General features: G+C 54.0%; 2 protein-coding genes across 3 annotated transcripts; one reads left to right on the top strand and one right to left on the bottom strand.

Annotated features, from left to right (window-relative positions):
• Nucleotides 1-207: 207 nt before the first annotated feature.
• Nucleotides 208-17,274, top strand: Cables2 (Cdk5 and Abl enzyme substrate 2). 2 transcript variants are annotated; one of them, XM_020172647.2, is made up of 10 exons: nt 208-566; nt 10,310-10,381; nt 10,494-10,586; nt 11,861-11,938; nt 12,627-12,735; nt 13,262-13,427; nt 13,787-13,890; nt 14,236-14,342; nt 14,794-14,998; nt 15,134-17,274. In XM_020172647.2, exons 1-10 carry the CDS (start codon nt 211-213, stop codon nt 15,272-15,274), a joined length of 1,431 nt encoding a protein of 476 aa, XP_020028236.1. In that variant the 5' UTR covers nt 208-210; the 3' UTR covers nt 15,275-17,274. The 2 variants fall into 2 exon arrangements, with proteins under 2 accessions (XP_020028236.1, XP_073931184.1); XM_074075083.1 differs by having other exon boundaries at nt 211-566; nt 14,794-15,009.
• An 89-nt stretch (nt 17,275-17,363) lies between these two features.
• Rps21 (ribosomal protein S21) lies at nt 17,364-18,897 on the bottom strand. The gene is made up of 6 exons (XM_020172648.2): nt 18,767-18,897; nt 18,565-18,627; nt 18,318-18,381; nt 17,895-17,966; nt 17,503-17,558; nt 17,364-17,429 (listed from the first exon to the last, which is right to left on the bottom strand). The coding sequence occupies exons 2-6, from the start codon at nt 18,612-18,614 to the stop codon at nt 17,420-17,422; spliced, it is 252 nt and encodes an 83-aa protein (XP_020028237.1). The 5' UTR covers nt 18,615-18,627; nt 18,767-18,897; the 3' UTR covers nt 17,364-17,419.
• Between the last annotated feature and the right edge of the window lie 3,884 nt (nt 18,898-22,781).

Raw genomic sequence — 22,781 nt, 5'->3', positions numbered from 1 at the left:
CTTTAAACCGCCTCTAGGACCCAGGGGAGCTCCCTGGCAAAGCGCCCGCCCGCGGCACTGCGCTAGCCAATGGGGGAGCGTGACGACGTCTCATTTGCATGTGGGCGCGCCGTGGCCAATGGGCCGGGGTGACGGTGCTATATTTGCATGTGGGCGCGCCTCGGCCAATGGGCAGCGGCGTGGCAGCACGGCGCGGCGGCGCACTCGAGCATGGCCGCGGCAGCGGCGGGAGGAGCCCCGGGCCCGGCCCCCGGCCCCGCCAGGCCCGCGCCCGCCGCCCGTAACCCGCCGTCTGCGCCGCGGAGGCGCGGGGATTCGCGGCGCCGCCAGGCCGCGCTTTTCTTTCTCAACAACATCTCCCTGGACGGGCGGCCCCCGAGCCTGTGTTCCGAAGGCGAGAAGCCCCCGCCGCCGCCGCCACCGCCCGCCGAGGCCCGTGAGCCGCCGGCGCCGCCGTCCGCGCCTCCCGCCGGCCTCCCGGGGCTACCGGCCAGGCCCGCGCCCCAGGGCCTGCTCAGCCCCACGACGGCGCCCGCCGGCCTCGGCCTGGACGGACAGCGCCAGAGGTGAGTGGGCCGGCGGGCGGGCGGGCGGGCGGGGCGGGGACGACCAGGGCGGCCTGGGGATGGCAGCCTCGGATGCAGGGGTCTGGGAGCCCAGCAGCTCAAGACACGGGTTTGGGGGTGACCTGGGCCCGTCAGCCCAGGACACGGGTCGGTAGAGGCGATCTGGGGGCCCATCAGCCCAGGGAGTGGTGACATCAGCCCAGGACATAAGTGTCAGGGTGACCAAGGATGCAGGGGTCTGTAGAGGTGATCTGGGAGCCTATCAGCTCAAGACACAGGTTTGGGGGCGACCTGGGCCCATCAGCCCAGGACGCAGGTGTCAAGGTGACCTGGCGCCCAGCAGCCCAGGACAGAGGAGTCAGGATGACCTGGGGGCCCAGCAGTCCAGTATTCAGGGGTCAGGGTGGACTAGGGTTGGACTGATCTAAGACTGTCAGTCCAGAATCCAAGGGTCAAACTTGGGGTGACCAGGGCTATTTTCAATACTGCATACAGGGCTGGGGTGTCCTGGAGTTCTGTCAAGGACTTATTGTCAGTCCCCCAACCTGGAGCTCTTTTGATTCTGGGAACTCCCCCTCCCCAGCCCACTTTGTTAGTTCCATGGATACAGAGACTCCCAAACATCCCTTATGTTCTCCCCCACCATGTCCATATTCTCATAACCTCCCTCCTCAGTCGGCCAGGGTCTTCCCCACACTTACCCAGCCATCCTGCAGCTATTGGATTCTAGGTCCCGCCCTCCCCATCACCTCTGAGCTCATACCCTGGTCCTGCTGTATCCTAGCTCTGTACTTAGCCTCCCAGCCCTGCCTCATTTCCAGGAACCTAGCCCAAGACAGCCCCCACCCCTGAGCCCTGCCCCCTGTCCAGATGGCCCTAGCAGCCAGACACCCTGTGTTGTAGAGAGCACCTGCCCCCCAGGTGATCTGCCCCTCCACAGAGTCTACTCCCTGAGTATGAGGGCGGGAGCCAGGCCCCACTGCTCTGGTCCTTTACCAGAGGCTGCCACTTGGTCCCATGCTAGCTGCAAGTCAGAACCCATGCTGAGGGCTCCCCAAGGGTATAGAGAGAAACAGTGCAAAACTCTGGGTCAGGCTGGCTTGTGTGGGCTGAGACCAAAAACAGCTGGTTGTATCTGAAGGTCATCGCTGACCCATAGGCCAGTCATGGCTGTGGAGGTTCCTCTGAGGTCCTTGGTTGGGGAAGTTGAGTCCAGACTGCAACACTGTCTGGAATCCTGACCTCACATTCTGCATGATTCTGAGTGGCCTGAGGATGTGCCTGCACTCACCAAGGTCACTAGCCTGCAGATGGGAGTCTTTCCACCTGGGACCTGGCCAAGAGGCATTTCCACAAGATCTTCACCCACAAACAAACCTGGCTGCTGCTCTGGGAGACAGTTAGAGGGGCCTATTGGGGCCAAGGGATCAGTTTGCCCCCAATGTGGCAGCTAGGCCATTTGGTGTGCGGGGCCACTGGCAAGGCCTCATCAAGATTGGGAGGGAAGCAGCCAGCCTGCAGTCAGGCCCAGCTCTGCAGGTGTGGTTTGGTGCCCAGGCCTTTCTTCCTCAGTCCCGTGTGAGAACTGAGACTAGATGTTGTTTTAGGCCCTCCTTCAGCAGAGTTCAGGCATCCTCTGTGCTCCAGGCCTTGAGCAGAGACCAGCAGCCAACCCACAGGTCATTTGGTTTGGGAGGATGTGAGGGGCAGAAGCCGGGTCAACAGCTGGAGTGGAGTGGAGCAGCGCTGCCTCCCATCTAGGGGTGGAGTGGTTCTAAAGAGGGGGTGCAGCCTGCTCCCCTGAGATGTTCTGTGGGTGGGTGCCCTTGCTCTTCCTGCTGCATTTGATCTGTCCCCATTCCCTCCACCATTGCCTTAACCTCTAGTGAGCCGTCTGCTGCTCTCCCTCCTTGGCCTGCCTCCCTGTCCCATTCTTTGTATATGTTTCCTGCCCCCACCCCAGTGGTTGCACCTGCCTGTTGCAGAGGTCATCCCTCCTTGGGCTCTGCTGCCGAGTTCATGGTGTTGCCCTGATGTCCAGGAGTCTTTGCCCTTTCCTGATGGGCACAGGTCCTTAGGAAGAGGACTGTCCACCCTCTGTGTTCTCAGGCCTGTTGCTTAGCAAGGGAGCCATGAGTGGCTGGCCTGGCAAACTGGGTTGCTGGCTTCCAGCTTTAGAATTTCAGGGTCCACTGTTTTTAGGAAATGAGAATTCTGAAGTTCCTGAAGCATGTGTCTGAGTGTGGGAGCAGCTCTGGCTTCCATTCCTAGCTCTGACTTCCATTCCTAGCTCTGACTTCCATTCCTAACTCTGCCATTCACTGGGTAGTTCTATGGCTTTGAACAGCTGGAGCCTTTCTAAGCCTCAGTCTCCTCCTCTGTGGAATGGATTCACATAGGACAATTTCTCCCTGAGGTCAGATAGTGCCAAAGGCTCAGTGAGGCGCATGGCAGAAGTCCCGTGAGGCCAGCAGGGTCAGCATTGGGATTACAGCTTGGAGCTCAGCATTCTCTCCTAAGGCAGTGAGAGAGGCATTAGACTCTCATTTTTCCCATAGAACCTCTAACACTGATTATTCTCCTTTTAACATTGTGATTACTAAATGCCCACTGGCAGCTGCCTCACCCATGCTCTACCTTCTTGCCCGAGGGCCCAGGGCCTGACAACCAAGGACCACAAAACTGGCAGCAATTCACTGTCCCCCAGCTCTTGAGAGCAAAATTCCAATGTTGAAATGTGGTCGGGGGTGCCTTCCTGCCTCTTCCAGTTCCTGGGGCTCTAAGTCCCTTGGCTTGTGGCTTGCTGCTCCAGTCTCTGCCTATTTCCATGTGTGATTTCCTCCTTGTGTGTCTTCTAGGTCTTGTTCTCATCCTAACTTGATCACATGTACTAAGACTTCATAGTTACAGGTACCAGAGGTCAGGATTAGCGTGTCTCTTTAGGAAGACCAGTCAATCCACAACAGCCATGGTTAGTTTCCATGACACTAGTGAGGGAGAAGAGGGCCATTCCCACAGGTTAAAGACTGTAAATCGCAGTCAAATGTGGCCCAGCACATCCAGATACAGCCTTGAGGCAAGAGGATCAACCAGGCCTTAGTGGCTTAGCTACTCAGGAGGCAGAGATCAGGAGGATCAAAGTTCGAAGCCAGCCCAGGCAAATAGCCTGTGAGACCCTATCTCAAAAAAAAAAAAAAATTTCAAAAGGGCTGGTGGGTGGCCCAAGGTGTAGACCCTGAGTTCAAACTCCAGTATCGCCAAAAAGAAAGAAGGTCACTGTGCTGCCTGATGTGGAGGAATGAAAAGTGAGGAACCACTTAGCATCCAGCATCTGTCCCGGGTTAAGCCAGATTCAGCCTTGCAGCTGGCAGTTTGCTTACAACCCTGACTGGGGGTTTCTTGCCCTCCAGCTGAGAACAGCTGAGGGCGGTCAGCTGAGGCTGGACCTGAAAGCATTTCCCTGTGGCAGCTCAGAGACCTTGCTGGTACCAGGGCCCGACTCCCAGCCCCTCTTGGCCTTGGAACCCCACTCCATCTTTTTGCTGTGTGCTGCTGTGGAATCCACAGACCTCTGCTGGGAGAGCTGGCATCAGACTCCTTCGCTCTGCCTGGGACTCGGTGAGACCCATACTGTGATTTGTTTTTGGTTTGGTTTGGTTTTTTGGCAGCACTGGGGTTTGAACTCAGGGCCTCATGTTTGTTAGGCAGGTGCTCTCACCACTTGAGCCACTCCACCAGTTCGAGACCCATACCACGGCAATCCATTTGTTTGGCAGATATGCCCCAAGAGTCTGCAACGGGTCAAGCACAATGCTCATGCCAGGGGATGGAGCAGCGGGCCCTGGACACCACCTCTGCCCATGCTTCCCTGCTGAGTGTGGCCCTGGGATTAGGACTCAGTCACCCCATTTGAGTTCCCAATGGTGATACGGTCTTCGGCCTCAGAAAGACAGCAGTGCCTTGGCCTCTCCTGGCTGGCTCTCTGGTTACAGCAAGGAATCCTGTCACTAGGTGCAGCATTTAAGGACCAGCAGCTTTCCGTCCCTGCCTGCAGCATGTTTGGGAGGCACGGTAGGCAGCTAGGGTCACTAAGGGGCAATCCTGAGGGTGAGTTGGGTCAGCGGGGCTGTTCAGTGGGAGCCACCTGTCCTCTTGGCAGCCGCCCTCTCACCCTGGCCCCTGCCTTCCTTCCCCAAAAGATAAAGAGAGCTTTGGGCCATCGCTGTCCCATGCAGGGGCCAGAGATGGCACATCTATGTAACCACCCAGGCTGAGCCCGACACAGGACTTGGACTTGCCCAGTTGTCTGGGGAATAGGGGTTTGTTAGCTGAGGTAGCTGAATCCCAGACTTTTTGATTTATTTTCTTGTTTTTAGTACATTTTACATCAGGTGCACATTAGGATGAAGTATGTGGAGGGTGAGCGTGCACTTCCACACTTGCTCACACACAGAGCCACCACCCGCACCAGAACCCATCCCCCAAGTTTCCCCCTGTCCTCCTCAGCCATTCCCCACTGAGATTCTGACTGGTGTCACCGTAGGATGTCTGTCTGTTCTTGCCCTGTATCCACCTCTGCTGACTGGCAGGCATGGTTCAGATCACATTGCCTGCTGCACACGGGGTCTGCTTTAGACTCTCCCAGCCCGTCTTCATAGTGGCCAGGCTGCAGACATTGACCTCTGCTCCCCCTTTTACCAGCTGTGTGAGCTCAGGCAAGTTGCCGAATGGCTACAGAGCCTTAGTTTCCTCCTCTGTAAACTGTGAATAAGAGTACTTTCTACCTGGTAGAATTATGAGATTGAGTTTACAAATAAAATGCTTACGAGGAAGGAGAGAGGAGAGATAGAAGAAAGTCACAGAGAAAAAGATCTGTGGATCATCTGGGAACAGATCTCATGAGCTGTTAAGAAGAGCACATCATCCCTAGAGACCAGAAAATAGCAGCAGGAGCAAACCAGGCAGCAGAGGCCAGCATCCGCCTGCCGCTCTTCCATGGTGCCTCTGGGCCTGCAGTGAGGTCCCAGGTGTGCAGGAGCCACGCTTCCAGACTGGCCTGGTAATTACCCAAGGGAATGCACCTTAGGGAAGCTCAGCCAGGCAGTCCCAGAGGCACCTCAGAACAGAGACTCCTCCCCAGGGGTGGTCCCCACATTTGTTCAGTTCTATCGCCAGCTGGCTGCTTTTCCCAGCCCTGGGCTGTGCATCCTGCCCCTAGCTAGGCGTCCTCTCAGGCAGGCCCTGTCCACCCTCACCCGGCATGGGGTCATCACCCAAACATCTGCTTCTTTTCCTTCTTGCTATCTTGGCTGGTTCCAGCCCCTTCCATTCTAGCCTCCAATCTATCCCTCAGGTCATGCTTCTCAGACCAAGTGCCTGCTCCTCTCACCTGTCTTCCTCCCCATAGCTGCCTGGCGGGGCTCATGGCCCACCCCACCACAGGCTGGTATGGTGGATACACAGCCCTCTGGAGGTAGTGCCACTGAGAGGCACTTCTGTTTGCAATTCCAGTTTCTTTTCAGCAAGTTACTGTATAAGTAATAAAGGAGAGCCTGTGGATTTTAGTCAAGGTGACAGCCTTGGAACCCACCAGGACCTGGACTACATTGACTGTGTAACCTTGGGTAGACCCCAGCCTCTCTGTGCCACTGCCAAGTAGATGTGAGTGATGTCACAGCCTCAGGAGTGTTGGTGTAAAGTGGCAGCTGCCTGTCTCCCACTTCTACTTCTAAGATAAACACTGGCCTTAGTGGAAATAGTGTGACCACGGTTCAGGGACTAGCTCTAGGCTGGCTCTACTGGAGAGGTACCTGACTGCATGCCTTATGTAAACCAGGGGTCCTGCTGGTAGGGCTGTCACTGGGGGATGCTATGAAAAAGGTGCTGGCCTGGCACCAAGCAGCTATAGCTCCAAAAGTAGCCCTCAGCATGCTCTCTCCTCTCCCTTCCCCAGGACTTCTGGTTTGGTTCACACTTAATAAATCAGTTCCTGCTGATAGACTGGCACAGAGTCCACAATGCTTCATGTAACAGAGCACACAGCAAGCCTGTGGGGCAGGTCACCTTGCTACACAGCTGCACTGCCCTGGTTACTTTGCCACACAGATATCTGAGTTCAGAGGGTGAGCCTGCCCAGGTCACAGAGCTCAGAAGCCATGGAACAGAGTTGACTTCCACCCCTGGCTGGGGAGCACATCAGCCCCTCTGGGACAGCAGTTACTGCACAAACTGTGTGTTTGTTCCTTAATGGTCCCACCGTCTTGCTCAGTGGGTGCTCAGAGCCATCCTGAAATCTGTGCAGAAATCAGGCTATACTGGGTAGCCACACCAGTGCACCTCCGGCCTCTCTTTACCCTGTGGCATCTGGTGCCCTGCCTGCCCCTGCCCGACACTGGATTAGTCAGCTTGGGCTGCCTCAACACAGCACCTCAGGTCTGTGGCTTAAAGGACATTTGCTTCTCACAGTTCTGAAGGCTGGAATGCCCAAGATGAAGGTATAGCAGGTTGGTTCCCTCTAATACCTTTCTCTTGGATTGTAGACTGTCTCCTCCCTCTGTCCTCACATGGTTGTCTCTCTGTGTGTGCCTGTATCCCTAATCTCCTTCTAAGAACACCAGTCACACTGGGTCAGAGCCCATACCAATGATCTCATTTTATCTCGATCATCTCTTTAAAGACCCTGTCTCCAAATGCACTCACATTCTGAGGTCCTGGGAGTCAGGACTTCAGCATGTGAATTTGGAGGGAACACAGTTCAGCTCATAATGCCGCCTGGACCATAATAAATTGGTTTTTTGTTGTTTAATTTTTGTTTGGTTGGTTGGTTTTTGGTTTGTTTTTGTTTTTGGTTTGTTTTTTTGGTACTGGGGTTTGAACTCAGAGCCTCATGCTCTGAGGCAGGTGCTAGGCAGGTGCTGTACCACTTGAGGCACTCCACCAGCCCTTTTTTGGTTGAGTATTTTCCAAATAGGGTCTCACAAACTTTTTGCCCGGGCTGGCTTCAAACTGTGATCCTCCTGATCTCTGCTTCCTGAATAGTTAGGATTACAGGCGTGAGCCACCAATACCCAGCCCTCATGAGTATTAAGGGCCTATCTCTCATGGGTCATGCTCGGATCTGTACGTGCTGGCACTAAAAGCCAAGGAGCTCCTCCCTCTAGAAGTTTCTGGCCAAGGAGCTAAGGTTCAGCCAACACAACAGTGGTGAGCAACTCTGTAGGGCTGTGCCTTTTCATACCTGTGTGTCCTGCTGTTGCAAACCAGCTGTCCCTTCTGTGACTTACAGTTTCTTTTCTTGTCCTGAAGGATGGGCCCCATGTAACCTGCACTTACTACTCAGTGGACACCTTGGCCCCACGGCAGTTGCCCCAGAGTTGTATGGCCCCTCAGCAGGCCTGGTCAGAGGCTCAGCATTTGAGTTTCCAGGTCTGCTGGAGGACCTGGAAACTCAAGTGCCCACTGATAAGTGGACACTTGGTTCAGCGGTGTCATGTGCATGTGGGAGTGAGGTGCCCCATGTCTCAGTGTGAAAAGAGCTCCCCATCGATAGCCTCTGGAAGGACAGACATGGCCTCTCCCGGTGGTAGAAACTGTGCAAAGTAAGGCGCAAGCATACCAGGTATCGTGTCAGGCTCTGAGCAGCACTTAATGGGACTGGGACACCTCTCCTAGCATAACCACAGAAACACCAACACCATCACCACCAGGGACCATTACCACCAGTAACATCATCACCAATACCATCACCACCCTCCACCACCACACCATCAATACCACCATCACTTGCACGGTCCTCACCATCACTGTCATCCTGGTTGGAGTGGTTTTCCTAATAGTGCAAGGTTGCAGTATTTGACCTCATCAGCTACATTCTTGGAACACAGAGGCAAAGCCAAAGAAAAGAGCAAAGCTGGACAGTCTCAGACAAACCTACGATCAAGTTCTATATGAGCTTTGCACATATGACCATGTGGCCTTGAGAGCCACTTGGCCACTTTGAGCCCCCACGTCAGGAAGGATGACCCTGGTTTGCCCCACAGGATGTGGGAGCTGCTGGCACTGTGCCCTGATGGAAGTTACTCCTGCAGGTGTTGACTGAACAAATACTGAGTTCAACTTTTTGCTGTGGAAAACACATATAGGATTCCTGAGGTCCAGACAAGAGGGTTATGGCTCATATATGTGCCGTCAGATTCTGCTTGGGGTCTTTTACCCTCCCTGTGGGCTGAGCCTCCTACCTTCTGGCTCAAGGTACAGTCCGTGCCCAGCAGCTCCACTCTCAGGAGTCTCCCTGTGGAGCAGTCAGGCCAGAGTCAGGCAGATGCACAAGGATGCTTGTCACAAGTTGGTGATACTCACTGGCCCCACGCTCCCATAGGACAGTGATAAGACGCCTCCACTAGGGTCAGGGTGTGTTTGGCTTGAAATGATGCAAGACTCAAGGGACTGGGTTATGGTTCGTGTACCTAGCATGCCTGAGGTCCTGGGTTCCATCCCCAGCACAGAAACAAAAAAAAAAAAAAATGAGTAAGGTGCTGCAGGAAGACACGGCTGAAACACAGCATGGGTGTGACCCTGTGTGTCAAGACAGCTTATGCCAGGATTGTAGTGCGGTCTCTGAGGGGAAGATTGTGGGTGAGTAGGTAAATGGTTTTCTTTATGTTCTTTAAGGAACATGAGCTGCTCATCCAATAGTGTGAGAATAAAGCTGGAAAGCAAAGCCCCTAGGAGTCTGATACCCGGGCTCCCAGTGCTCAAGGGCTGTGGCAGGGAACCAGGGAGCCCTGGTAGAGCTTGGGCGGCCTCGGCCCAGGGCTCCTCATATCTCTATCGTCTCACCAGGACTCTGGCTTACACTGCCTGGTGGGCAGAAGGCATGGGGCAACCCTTAGCTCTGGAGCTGGCAAACCCTCCTCTTTGTCATATGACCTCTGGGAGCCTGCCTCTCCTGGGAGTGTTACTCACCTGTGAGATGTAAACATTCACCCCGGGACTAATGACCTGCTCCTGTCATCTTGATGTGAAGGTGCAGCCATATGGGGTTCCTGAGGCCTCAGGCTTGAGAATCCCCATCCCAGGGCATGGTTCTGGAGGCTGTCTACCCAGAGTTCCTCGTGTGATGCTCAAACTCTGACCTCCTGGGCACAGGCACAGGAGGCTCAGCAGTGAGCACACCTCCCCCACCATGTCCCATCAGAGCCAGTCAGTACTCCTGAGGTAGGGAGACCTCCTTCCATTAGTGACAGTGCCACCAGTATGTCATGTGGTCACGGTATGATAGAGTCCAGAAGGGACCATCTGTGAGGGCCTTGAGCAGGAAGGGTATGTGACGATTTCAGGAGTCTGAGGAGGGGCTCACGTTATGCTCTGGCTGGGCCACAACCCCAAAGGGCCTGCGTTGCTGCAGAGAGAGGCCAGGTACCCTCAGGTTTGCAGCCCTTAGGGTAGGGAAAGTTGACATGGCTCATTCTGTTTGAGGAACCTGACCAGCAGGTCAGTAGTCTCCAGCAAGGAGTGCAGCGCCTCTGAAACAGGCGGGAACCTCAAAGGTGGGGGCCCCCTCCTCCCACCACAATCTCGGCTCACAAGCTCCAGAAGCCTCTGAGTCTCATAGGTGAGCAGTTTGGCCTCACGGCAACCCTGCCCAGTGCAGCCAGGACAGTTCTGCCATGGAACACGGCCATGAAGGAAGTCGTGGACACAGTGTCACTATTTGTCCTGAGGCCACCATGTCTTCCTTACAGGAGGCGAGTCACGTCCCAGCGCTGTTCCCTCGAATTTCTAGAAGATGCTGTCGGATGTGCACCGGTACAAAGGTACATGTCCACCCACCCCTGCTCCAAGACCCTGCGCTCAGCTGACACTGACCTCTGGGGTCCAAGAGAGGGTGCTGGGAAGACAAGAGTAGCCCAGTTTTTTACTTTGCAGAACCAAACATGCATCTGGATCACCAAGACACAAAGGCCTGAAGAAGACCCACTTCATCAAGAACATGAGGCAGTATGACACGAGGAACAGCAGGTAACAGCATGCTGGGTCCTCCCTAGCCCTGGAGCTCCAACTGGGTCTCTGGAAGCCAGTTGTGTGGGTCCCAGTTCTTGTCTTTGTCAGCATCATTAGCTTCAGTTCAAAAGGTTTCTGCCTCCGTGGTGCCCAGTCCATCCAATGACCCTTTGGAATGCAGACACTTGTGGCTGGGCATGGTGGCATTTCCCTGTATTCCCAGTGGAGGAATTCCTCCCAGTAGAAGGGCAGAAACTGGTGGCCCTTTTGCCTAGCCCACGCAAAAGCTAGCGACCCTATCTGAAAAATAAAATCAAAAGGCCTGGGGTGTGGATGAAGTCATAGAGCACTTACCTAGCAGCTACCAGACCCTGAATTCAACCCCAGCACTACCAAAAACAGTGGGCACTTGCCTTCATCCATGTTAACAAAACACCAGCAGGTTCCTGGCATGGCTGAGCCAGTGAACCTGCCCACTGTGCGATCCCCGGGGTAGGAGGAACCACTGGGTGGACAGAGCCTTCGGGAATAGTTGAAAGGCAGAACTGAGCTCTTCCTGAGATGTGTCCAGGAGAGGAGGCAAGGACATTGGCAAGCACACAGGCTGAACTCAAAACAGTGCTGTGCTGGGCACTGGGAGGCTGTGTGTGGCCTGTGCTGCAGGGGCCTCCTGTGTCCTGTCCCTTGTACTTGCACTGCTGATTGCCCTGACACAGAGGGTGTCAGAGTTCCTCTTCACTCTGGAGGCCACCCTGCAAGCACCCCTGTGAATGACCCTAGGTTTGGATGGACACTTTGCAGCCCCGACCCAGGGGACACAGGAGCATGGCCTGGTGGGGGCATTCCCAGGCACCTGAGTCCAGAGGGGCAGAAACTGTAGTTGCAGCACCGTGCTCCCAGGAGCCCAGATCTTGCCTATTCAAGTCCCAAGAGAGGAGCCTCTGCTCAGCTGAGCTCTCTGATAGGTGTGGGTGCTCTCTGGTGGTTCTAGGCCTTGTCCTTTCCAGGACCTCCAGTCCAGGGTCTGGGAGACCTTAGCCTCACTGTCCTGGACCCTCTGCCTTTGCCCACAAGGCCTGGGCTTTCCTGGTTGAGCTGTGTTCCCCACCAAACCTCCAGACCATGTGCCGTGGGGCGGGGAGATGTGGGTGTTCCTGGTGTGCTTTAACACCTGCGAAAGCATCCTGTGGCAGTTGCCCAAGAGTCTCTTCTGACAGCCTGGGCAGTTTCCCATCACCTGAATTTAGGAAGGACAGGATTACTACCCCCTCTGTCCCCTGCCCTCTCCATAGGATCGTGCTCATCTGTGCCAAGCGGTCCCTGTGTGCTGCCTTCTCAGTCCTACCCTATGGAGAAGGCCTGCGGATCAGGTGAGTGCCCCCGCCCATACGCATACCCACCAGTGTCCAAGGCCCTGGTGTTGCCGGCCCAGCAGGGCAGGCATCAGTGCAGCTGTCACCAAGGGTGGACTAGGTCCTTCAGATTTATAGGTTAGGACCAGATGTCACCAGAGCCCAGGAACTTGCCATTGAGCTCCTGGTTCTCTGGGGGCTGTCCCTCTTGCAGACACAGTCGTGCATCCTTGTGACTAGTCCAGGCAATCATGTCCTGAGCGTAATTCAGAGAAGAAGGAAATGGCTATTTGTCCAGGCCAGCATCATGTGTGACCCCAGCTTCAGGAATCACAATAGCCCACACGGGGAAACCTCCATCCCAGTGGAGGGAGGAAGCTGGTGCTCAGGGTCCAGCCCAGCTGCTGAGGGCTGTGACTACAGGTGAAGGGTTGTTTACATCCAGGAAACAAATTTGAGCAAAAGCTCAGGCAGGTGCCAAGGAATGCCCCTAGGTGTTTTGATAGGCAGTGTCTGTGACAGGGCAGGAGTGAGATACACGTTGCCTCAGGATAAAAGCACTCCCTGATGTGCTCCTTCAGGGGATGCCTGCCCACTTTCTTCCCACAGGGGTCTGTGTGGGATATGGGCACTTCTAGGAGGAAGGGTGTGTGCAAGCTGAGCTGTCAAAGCCAGAGGTCAAGCTTCCCTTTCCTGTGCATTGCAGTGACCTGAGGGTGGACAGCCAGAAGCAGAGGCATCCGTCTGGTGGTGTTTCCGTTTCTTCTGAGATGGTCTTTGAGTTGGAAGGCGTTGAGCTGGGAGCAGATGGAAAGGCAAGAGCCCGAGGCCGACTGATGGCCAGCATGGTCAGGGCTGGACGGGCGGGAGCAGCCCTGCAGCCAGCGCCTGCTGAAAGGCACCTTTCGTGTTAATCTGAACTGTGGGGAGTGGGCTGCACAGCGCTATGGAAATGGCCTGAGGCCATCGCCAGCTACCCCTGCAGCTTCCCTGACAGACAGCTGAGAGTGTAGCACATGCGGGCACCTCCAGACATTCGGTCCCCCCAGCTCTCCACGCCATCTGGCCCCACCTTTGTGTTGGTAGGCTGAAGCCAAAGGTCTTCTGAGACAAGCTGCAGACCCCAGATCAATGTGGGAGGCCGGTGTTCAGGAATGCTGGAACAAGAGAGTACCAGTTTCATGTGGCCTAGCATGGCGCTCCCAGAGCTGCATGGCGGATTCTTCATGGAGGGCACACTTGAGTTCTTCTGCGCCTCCTGTAGGGAGGATGGAAGCAGAGCTTGCTGGGACCTTCTGTCTTGGGAAGCAGGACTGAACTCCAATGTGATTGCTTTTCCAGGTCGTGTCTTACGCGAAGTTCCTGTATCCTACCAACGCCCTGGTCACACACAAGAGTGACAGCCACAACCTGCTGCCCCAGCCTCGGCCCAGCATCCCCCGGGCTCTTCCAGGATCTAGACATAAACCTGCCCCTGCCAAGTCAGCACCAGCCAGTACAGAACTAGGTGGTCTGCATGCCTTCCTAGTGGCACGGGGAGGCAGCAACATTAAGTCCCATTGATACCCAAGTCCTTCAGTACAGCAGAGCCTGGCTGAGAGCCAGGGCAGCATCAGCCTGTCCAGAGAAAAAGGCTGTAGACACAGACCAGGCTCTGCCTGACCAGGCAGAGGGGAGGAGCCAATAGCCCTGATGCTGCTGGGAAGCAGGATGTCTCTACCTTTACCCCACCCTAGACCCTTGGGCAGGGAGGGCATTGAGGCCTGGAACCGCTCTAGACCCTAGGAGGTTTGCTGTGATGCATCCCCCTCAGGGCAAAAAAGGCTCTGATGAGGCTCTGATGTCAGGGGTTTCCTGTACTTTCAGGGAATGACGGAGGAGACACCCTGGAATACAACCCAAACCTTCTGGATGACCCACAGTGGCCCTGTGGGAAGCACAAGAGGGTGCTCATCTTTGCCTCACATATGGTGAGCGTGCATCCCACCCTACGGGCCACACCTTGCCCTGCCACTGCTGGGGTGTGAAAGCAGGCTGGGGGGCACTCAGAACAGCCAGCCTAGGGGTCCTGCCCTGGCCCCAGACACCTGCAGTAGCAGATGGTAGGGCAGAGAGCTGAGCTGGGCACTCGCCTGGGGCCAGTGCCTGGTAGCCTGGGCCTCTGCACTGAGGAAAAATAGGCTCTGAGCTGTTTTGTCCTCAGAGATCTGGGTGCCTCTGTGAAGCCACACGTGTTTGACTTTGTCTGCAAACCTAGGCCATGGGGAATATGTCTTTGACACAGCCAGCCCCTGTCCTCCTCCCTTCTGTTGCAGACCACAGTAATCGAGTATGTGAAGCCCTCAGACCTCAAGAAGGACATGAACGAGACCTTTAAGGAGAAGTTCCCTCACATCAAACTGACGTTGAGCAAAATCAGGAGGTAAGGCCGGCCCATCCTGTGCCCTGCTCACTTCACTAAACACCCCTGGTACTAGGCTTTTCCCTGACAGCAGTTTTTTCTTTTGGCAGTACTGGGGATTGAACTGAAGGACTGTGTTTGCTGGACAGGCACCCTACCACTTGCACCATGCCTCCAGGCCTTTTGTCTCTAGTTCGTTTTTAGATAGGATTCCAGCTTTTGTCTGGGCCAGCCTGGGACAACAATCCTTCTACATCCACCTCTTAAGTAGCTAGAATTATGGATGTGATCCACCATACCCAGCTTATTTGTTGAGATGAGGTCTCCTGAGTAGCTGGGATTACAGGCGTGCACCACTGCCCAGCCTTGGGGGGTGGCTTTTCTGACGGCCCAAAGGCACGTGGCAGAACCATCAGAGGGTGGCTTTATGTTCAGCACAGCCCCACAGACATGGCTCCCACCCCACCCACAGTTTGAAGCGGGAGATGCGTAACCTGTCTGAGGAGTGCAGCCTGGAGCCTGTGACCGTGGCCATGGCCTATGTGTACTTTGAGAAGCTCGTGCTGCAGGGCAAGCTCAACAAGCAGAACCGCAAGCTGTGCGCGGGCGCCTGTGTGCTGCTGGCTGCCAAGATCAGCAGCGACCTTCGCAAGAGCGAGGTGAAGCAGCTAATCGATGTGAGTGCAAGGCCTGCCACACAGCTGAGCGCCCAGGGAGCAGGCACTGGAGGGGCTGTTCACGCCCACAGCCCTGCCTCAGGCAGGGACGTGGGCGGATGCTACCATGTTGACCCTTCCTATCCTTCACTGCAGAAGCTGGAAGAGAGATTCCGGTTCAACAGGCGAGACCTCATTGGCTTCGAGTTCACAGTACTCGTGGCTTTGGAACTGGCCCTGTATCTTCCCGAGAACCAAGTGTTACCTCACTACAGACGCCTCACCCAGCAGTTCTAGCCCAGGTGGCTCTGCAGGGAGATGCAGCCCTCGGCAGGGGCACTGAGGCCACCAGTGTGCGTGTGTTCACCAGCCCCATACACCGGCCCCTTCCTGCACCTGCCCTTCACAGCCTGCACAGTTCTCTGTACTCAGCTTCCTTGGAAAGGAACGTCGCTTTCATTCCAAAGTTCACCACACCTCCAAGGGCACTTCTGAGAATTTTCCTGGAGCTTTACATGGACATACATAGGATTGGGTTGGTTTTCCATGTGCCTAAGATCAGGCTGGCATCAGGACCTTTGGTTTACATCACATGGTGGTGAATCCTGGGTTCCAGCCTGGCTCTCTCCCTTTGCCTTGCCTTTGCAAACCGTCACAGCCGTGGGAATAGCACTGTGGAGGGCTGGATGCCCAGGATGTTATGAACATGCTGACATTAGCAAATTTGCATCCATCTTGGATATTTCATTTTTCCAGGTGTGGTGTCTCAGCATCCCTGGCTCCACTTCCACCCAAGCAGGGCTCCTTCAGAGTTCCCCACATCGGCAAGGGCAGCTTTTGGTGTCAGGTTACTAACAGCCACCAAGAGCAGGCACCTAGCCTGTTTCAATCTTTTGACTCTCAGACCTGTCTGAGCTTGTGTCACTGTGAAATCCCCATGCTGTGTTGCATTTCACACAAAGCTGTGCAGACAGCCGTCGTGCCAGGACCCAACCTCTGCCACTTGCCTGGAAAACTCACTTACCTGACACTGGACCTTCAGGAAACTGACTCTTGGCTCTTGATTTCCTAAGCAATATTGTGACAAAGATAATTATTTATTATAATTTAGAATTTGGTTCTTTGGATCTCTAAGGGAACAAAAACTGGTTCAGAGAGGTCTGCTGAAGGTGTGACTTGAAACTGTATGACCCAACAGCAGGAAGGCTTGCCAGTGGACAGTGAGCATGGGGATGGCTTCCCCAGGCAGGAAGTACATGTCTGGACTCACTTGGCCATGCATCTACACCTTGTCCCTCCGGGCAGGTGTGTGCCATGGGGAGCAGGGCTTTCCCAGGTTCGTCCCATGTTCTTGTAATGGATCGTGTGGTCATTCTCTAGCTTCCTTCCCCATCACTGAGGAATGAACTTCCTTCTCCTGTGGGTGAGCTGGTCTCAAAAATGGCCATTGTGGCTGAGTCAAGTTATCTTCCTATCCTACAAACCTGTCACAGGAGGGGCTGAGCACGTTCTGTCCTTGCACCTTGTGTTCCTACAAAAGGGATGTGCCAGTCCTGCTGCTCACCATGTACTTGGCTCCACCCACCACCCAAGCAGATGTGCAAAGCTTACTCCCTGCAGGACTGCACCACCCTAACCACCAAGTTACACAGAAGACTGCAGGACGGGCAAACTGATCCTTGTTCTCACTTAACTATTGTGACCCCCTTCGCACAGGCCAGACAGTCCCTGAGTGTGCCCAAGACTGCACCCTGCAGTGCTGGGCCCAAGTCCAAGGTTCCTTTAAAAAGCAGCCTGTCCTACCACCAAAAACAGCACCTGAGGGCCACTGCTATCATGAGCACTATAAGGGCCGACTCCCAAAAACACTGCAGTAGTTTACAACCTACTCTCAGGGGCCATGTCCCCCTCCTGTAGACATCAGTATCAAGAAAATGGCTGGTGAACAGGAACAACTTACGTTTCTGTATTTATAACACGACATTTAGTCACTTACCAAGCTGGTCTGTTTGAAGCCCTTTTTTCTACATCCTTTCCAATGCCAAGAGCTGCCAGTGTGGCACCTGGTTAAGCCACTTCTTAAGCCAAATGACAGCCTGAACCCAGTCCTCTAGACCAAGTCCAGAAGTCTGAGCGGGGTCCAGCTGGGTGGTGACCAAGTGAAACCAGACCTGATGGCACTTCCTCAGCATCTAGCAATCTCTAAGCAAGTACCTGACCTCAGAATGTTTATTTGTCATGGATTGTTTTCAAGTGGATAACGTATTTGTTGAAGTAAAACATGGTTTTGCAACGTTCATCGTAATTTGTCTCCTTCAGTTAAGTCACCCATTCACAGCAAAGTGCCAGCCTGTTCCCGGCCCCAAAAACAGCCACACACACAGAATGTGGCTTCTCCCTCTTTATTTATGACAAATATTCCACACCCACAATTTCCTCCGGTCAGAAGTTCCTACAAGGGAAGAACAACGGTATTAAAACCACGTCTCTGTAAGATCCTAGGCTACATGAGGACCTCCTCTTACTTTGAGACAATGCCGTCAGCCTTGGCCAATCGGAGAATGGAGTCATCTGATTCACCCTTTAAAAAAAAAAAAAAAAAACCACTGATCGCCACCAGGGCTCCCTGGGCTGGCAGGAAGCTCCACAAACACCTCAAACACAGCTCCACATACCACACCAATGGGTGTGAGCAGGGACCACTGCCTCAGTCTTCCCTTCCCTACCCTCCGTGGCCTCTTCCTGGCCCTCAGCACCCCTTCCCAACCTAGGCTGAGACAGGTGGCTGGCAAGCCTGCTCTGCAACAACCCATGCCAGCCTGAGAAGGGAGGCCACCACTGCATGCTCAAATGCCAAAGCCCAAGCCCAGTGCTGCCAGGTGGAGACCACATAGAAGCACAGGCCAGGGAAACTCACCATCCTGCGAATGGCCCCACAGATAGCGTATGTCTTAAACTGGCCGTTAAACCTGCCTGTGACCTTATCGACCTGTTAAGAGAGCAGATGGAAAGGCCTTAAAACACATCAATGTGGTCTAGCAGGTGTCTCACACCCATAATCCTGGCTACTGGGGAGAGAGAGAGGAGCATTACGGTTCGAAGCAAGCCTGCCCTATCTCAAAAATACCCAACACTTGGGGGGCGGGGGAAGGGGGGAGAAATGACCCAAACATTGTATGCACATGTGAATAATAAAAAAGCCACAAAGGGCTGACAGTGGTTCAACTGGCAGAACGCTTGCCAAGTGCGAGGCCCTGAGTTCAAACCCCAGTACCACCCTCTCCCCCCACGCCCCCCAGAAAAACACATCAATGTGTAAAGGCCCAGGCTCCCAGCTCACCTCAGCCACATTCATCTGGATAGACGCGTGGTCCTTGGCACCAATGATGCGATTGCTGGCGGAGCTAAGAAGAAAAGGCAACGAGTGGGGCGGGGGGCGCAGGGGTGGGTGGGGAAGAGGCCTGGAGGTAAGAACGCGGGAATGGGGTCGACCGTGGAAGTGGGCTGAGTGGGTGTGGAGGGGTCCTGCAGGGATAACGGGGCGGGAGGGAAGGACCTCGGCGCAGTAAGGAGGACAGAGCGCTCACCACTTCCGCGGCACGTAGAGGTCCACGAACTCGCCTGCGTCGTTCTGCATGTTGGAGCCGCGCCTGCGAAATCACGGCGTGGAGCCATGAGTTGGGACAGGCCCGCACCCCATGTCCGCGGAACCCCGGCAGATCCCCCACCCCGGCCCAGCACAACCCGCATGGCCCGGCCCCTGATGGCAGCCCGCGCCGCGTGGCCAACCTGGTGCCTCCAAGACGAGCGCGAGGACGGAAAGGAAGTGGCGCGACCTCCGGCAGGGATATCGGCGGGCGGGGGCAGGACCTCAGAAAGCGCTTCCGGGTTACGCACCCGCGGCGAGCCTACGCGGCGGGTCGCTTCCTGTCTCCGAACTGACGCACTTCCGCTTCCGGCGCAGGGAAGTCTGGTGCTGCAGGGACTCCCGGCGCGGGGGGCGGGGCTCCTCCCCTCCCCTTGCTCTGTGCTCCACCTCTCCTTGTCCCCGCTCCCACGAACCGCTCTCCCCGCCTGCAGGCCCGCAGCCCCCGGGTGCGAGGCGCAGACCCTGCTGTGGGATCCGTGGGATCTGCGGGAGGCCCTCCAGGGCCGTGACGCGGAGGGAGGCGCCGAGCCTGCCGGGGCGCCCTCCGCAGACCTCACCTGGGACCCCTGGGCGCAAAGATGGGTGCTCGAGCTGCGTCAAGATAGCAAGAACAGGGCGGACGCTGCCCGCGGGCGTTGGGAAGGCCTTGGAAGCCGCGCATACGGGCGCCACCAGCTCGGCTGAGCCCCGGCTCTGGGACGTGCGAGCCAACCCGTGGGGAAACCGAGGCCAGGGCAGAGCTAGGGCCAAACCCACAGCTCAGGGACCCCTCTCCTCCACCGAGCAGCATTGCCAGGCCCTTTTCTGCTACCAAGGGTCCACTAACAAGAAAAGTCCCAGAGTGGAGGTAACACCCAGGGTCACCCCCACATTCACGGGCGTGTGCAGGGCAGTGCCCATGAGGAGGCCTCGGACCGTGCTGACTGCACGAGCCTCAGCCCCTGCGGCTTCCCGACCCGCGTCCCCCCAGCTCTCCAGAACCAGCTTTCCTTTGGTGTGCGGATCTGCTTGTCTTTAAACGCTCATTTGTGGAGCCGGGAAGTCCTGTCCCTCCACTAGAGCGGAGCGCTCCCCGCCTGGCCCCATAACCCGAGCGAGTTGCCAACTTCATAGACTATGAGACGGTTTATCGTGTAGGCCTAGGGGAGCTGAGGCTGCAAGTTTCCCCTAAAGCCTGAAGACCAGGTGTTTGTGTGGGCAGCATGTCTTCTGGCGCTTTCACTGGACTCCAACTGGGCATCAGAAGTGAGGTCACAGACCACTGTCCTTGGGAAGGTTGCTCTGTGTGCGCAGGCCCTAAGGCATGCACTCTTTCCAGAAACCCCAGCGTATGTGCAGAAATGGCTTGTTTATGTTTGTGGTTGCAGATCTGCAGCTGGCCTGACTATGTCTGTGGATTGGCCCAGCAAGGCCTGGTAAGCAGCCAGAGATGGGGCAGCTAGATTGTGAGGAAGGAAGAGTGGCTAAGGGAAGACCCTAGAGGTCTGCAGAGAGTCTTCCCTGTGTATTCGGTAGAGTCCTATCGGTACATTTCCCCAAGACCAGGGAAATAGTCACCCTAAAAGTGACAGGGAACAGTATCCATTGCCCTCACAGGCCTGGAATGGCACCTGTTCCCATCAGCTAGCCTGGAAAAAATCGATTTACACAGCCTTGGGTAGAGTACTCAGAAAGGTCTAGCCTCGGCTCTGAAGGATAATTACACCTGCCTGAAGTGCTTCCCTGGTCCCACCTAACAAATCATAAAAGCAAGACCTGAAAGGCCAAGCTGCTTCCAAGTAATTTAACTACATCCCAGAAAAACAGCTTAAGACATTCATAGGCGGGTAATCACGCCAAGCACCCAGTGAGGCAAAGTTCACATGGTCTGGCATCCAGTCAAAGACTACCAGGCAAACAAAAAAAAGCAGGACAATATGACCATCAATGAAAGGAAAAATAATCCATGGAAATTGGTCCAGAACTGACATGGATGTTAGAATTAGCAGATGAAGACCTTAGAAGACTTTTTGCATAACATACTCCAAACTTCAGTAGAAAGTGAAAGATGACAAAGACCCCACGGCAGCAGTGGTGGCAAAGGAAAAAGAAAAGACCCTAATTAAACATAGATAGGAGCTGCCTCAGCTGCCACCACAGGGCTCAGTCCTCCCAAGGAAGCTAAGGCCGTGTTGGGGTAAGCCTCTCACTTCATCTGATGACTAGCCCAGCACCGTATGGCCTCCATTTGTAGCTCACCTGCAACTATGAACCCTCATCCTAGGACTGTGAGGAGCCTGTCACAGAGGATAAGACAATGCCGTCGTTAAAGCAGCTAGTATAAGTGTTCCTAGTCTGGTTTTTTTTGTCCTTGGCCATTGGGGAAACTTGTCTGCAATGTAAGGGCTAATGGACCTGCTCCAGCAGGTAGGTGGGTCTACCCCTCTACCACTGCTGCCCAGATGAAGAGGAATCTCAGGAGTCCAATGCCGACACAGGCCTGGTCTTCCTGACCAAGCCTCTTTTGTAACATGCTCAAGAAATAGCTAAACTTTCAAAAAAACAAAAACCACTACAATATCTGAGATGAAAATACACTGCATAGTATTAATGGTAAAAGATTAATGAACTTGGGGTGGGAGTGTAGCTCAAAGGGGAGTGCTCGCCTATCATGCTTGAGCCCTTAGTTTGACTCCAGTACCACAAAGAAAGGGAGAAGGGGTAGAGGGAGAAGGAAGGAGGAAAGAAGGAAGGAAGGAGGGGGGGAGGAAGGTGGGATAGAAAGAAGCACAGAGGGAGGGAGGAAGAGAGGGAGGAAGGAGGGAGATGGTGATAGAAACTAAAATGAAAGCAAGAAAAGGAAGTTTAAATTTGAAGGAACATCAGTGAACTGTGGAACAACTTCAAGCAACCTGATATATATGTAATCTGAATCCCAAAGGAGCTGAGATGAGACATAGGAAAATACGTGAAGAAATGATAGCTGAAAAATTTCCCAAAATTGACAAAAACTATAAACTCACAAATCCCACCATAAAGAATTGATAAGTGGCTGGGCACAGGTGGCTCATGCCTGTAATTCTAGCTACTCAGGAGATAGAGATCAGGAGGATTGCTGTTTGAAACCAGCATAGACAAATAGTTCAGGAGACCCTACCTTGAAAAAACTCAATACAAAACAAAAAAAAGGGCTAGCAGAGTGGTTCAAGGTGAATGCTCTTGAGTTCAAACTCCAGTACCAGAAAAAAAAAATTGAGGAGATAGGTGTTTACCCTGCTTTGAATGTTTAAAAAATGTACACATATATTGAAATACCACATGGAATCCCATAAAACTCACATCCAAAAAGTTCAACAAAGTTCAAGACAAAAGACACGAAGAAAACTATACCAAGGTATAGAAAACTATACCAGTGATAAAGAGAAAAGTATGCCATAACAAATGAGAACCAAGGATTATTAAAAAATCAAAAACAATGTGTGTGGGGAGGGACAGACATGTTACATACAGAGGAACAAAGATAAGGATGACAGCTGCTTTCTCACTGGTGGAAGAACTGGCGAAGCATCTTGAAAGTACTTAGAGAAAAGAAACTGCCAACCTGGAATTCTATACCCAGTGAAAATTAAAAGAGATATTTTAAAAAATAAAACTGACAGTGGTGGTGCACAACTGTAATCCCAGCATTTAGGAGGTAGAAGCAGGAGGATTGCAAATTGAAGGCCAGCTGTATCAAAAAAATAAGGGCTGGACACAACTATGAGCAACTTATCTTTGACAAAGGAGCTAAAAATATACGATGGAGAAATAGCAGCCTCTTTAACAAAAACTGCTGGGAAAACTGGTTAGCAGTCTGCAAAAAACTGAAACTAGATCCATGTATATCACCCTATACCAAGATTAACTCAAAATGGATCAAGGATCTTAATATCAGACCCCAAACTCTTAAGTTGATACAAGAAAGAGTAGGAAATACTCTGGAGTTAGTAGGTATAGGTAAGAACTTTCTCAATGAAACCCCAGCAGCACAGCAACTAAGAGATAGCATAGATAAATGGGACCTCATAAAACTAAAAAGCTTCTGTTCATCAAAAGAAATGGTCTCTAAACTGAAGAGAACACCCACAGAGTGGGAGAAAATATTTGCCAATTATACATCAGACAAAGGACTGATAA

The sequence above is a fragment of the Castor canadensis genome, chromosome 5 (genome assembly GCF_047511655.1).
Source record: "Castor canadensis chromosome 5, mCasCan1.hap1v2, whole genome shotgun sequence".
In the NCBI taxonomy this organism is placed as follows: domain Eukaryota; kingdom Metazoa; phylum Chordata; class Mammalia; order Rodentia; family Castoridae; genus Castor; species Castor canadensis.
Note: the sequence above shows the minus strand (reverse complement) of the source record. Positions and strands in the feature narration are given on the sequence as shown.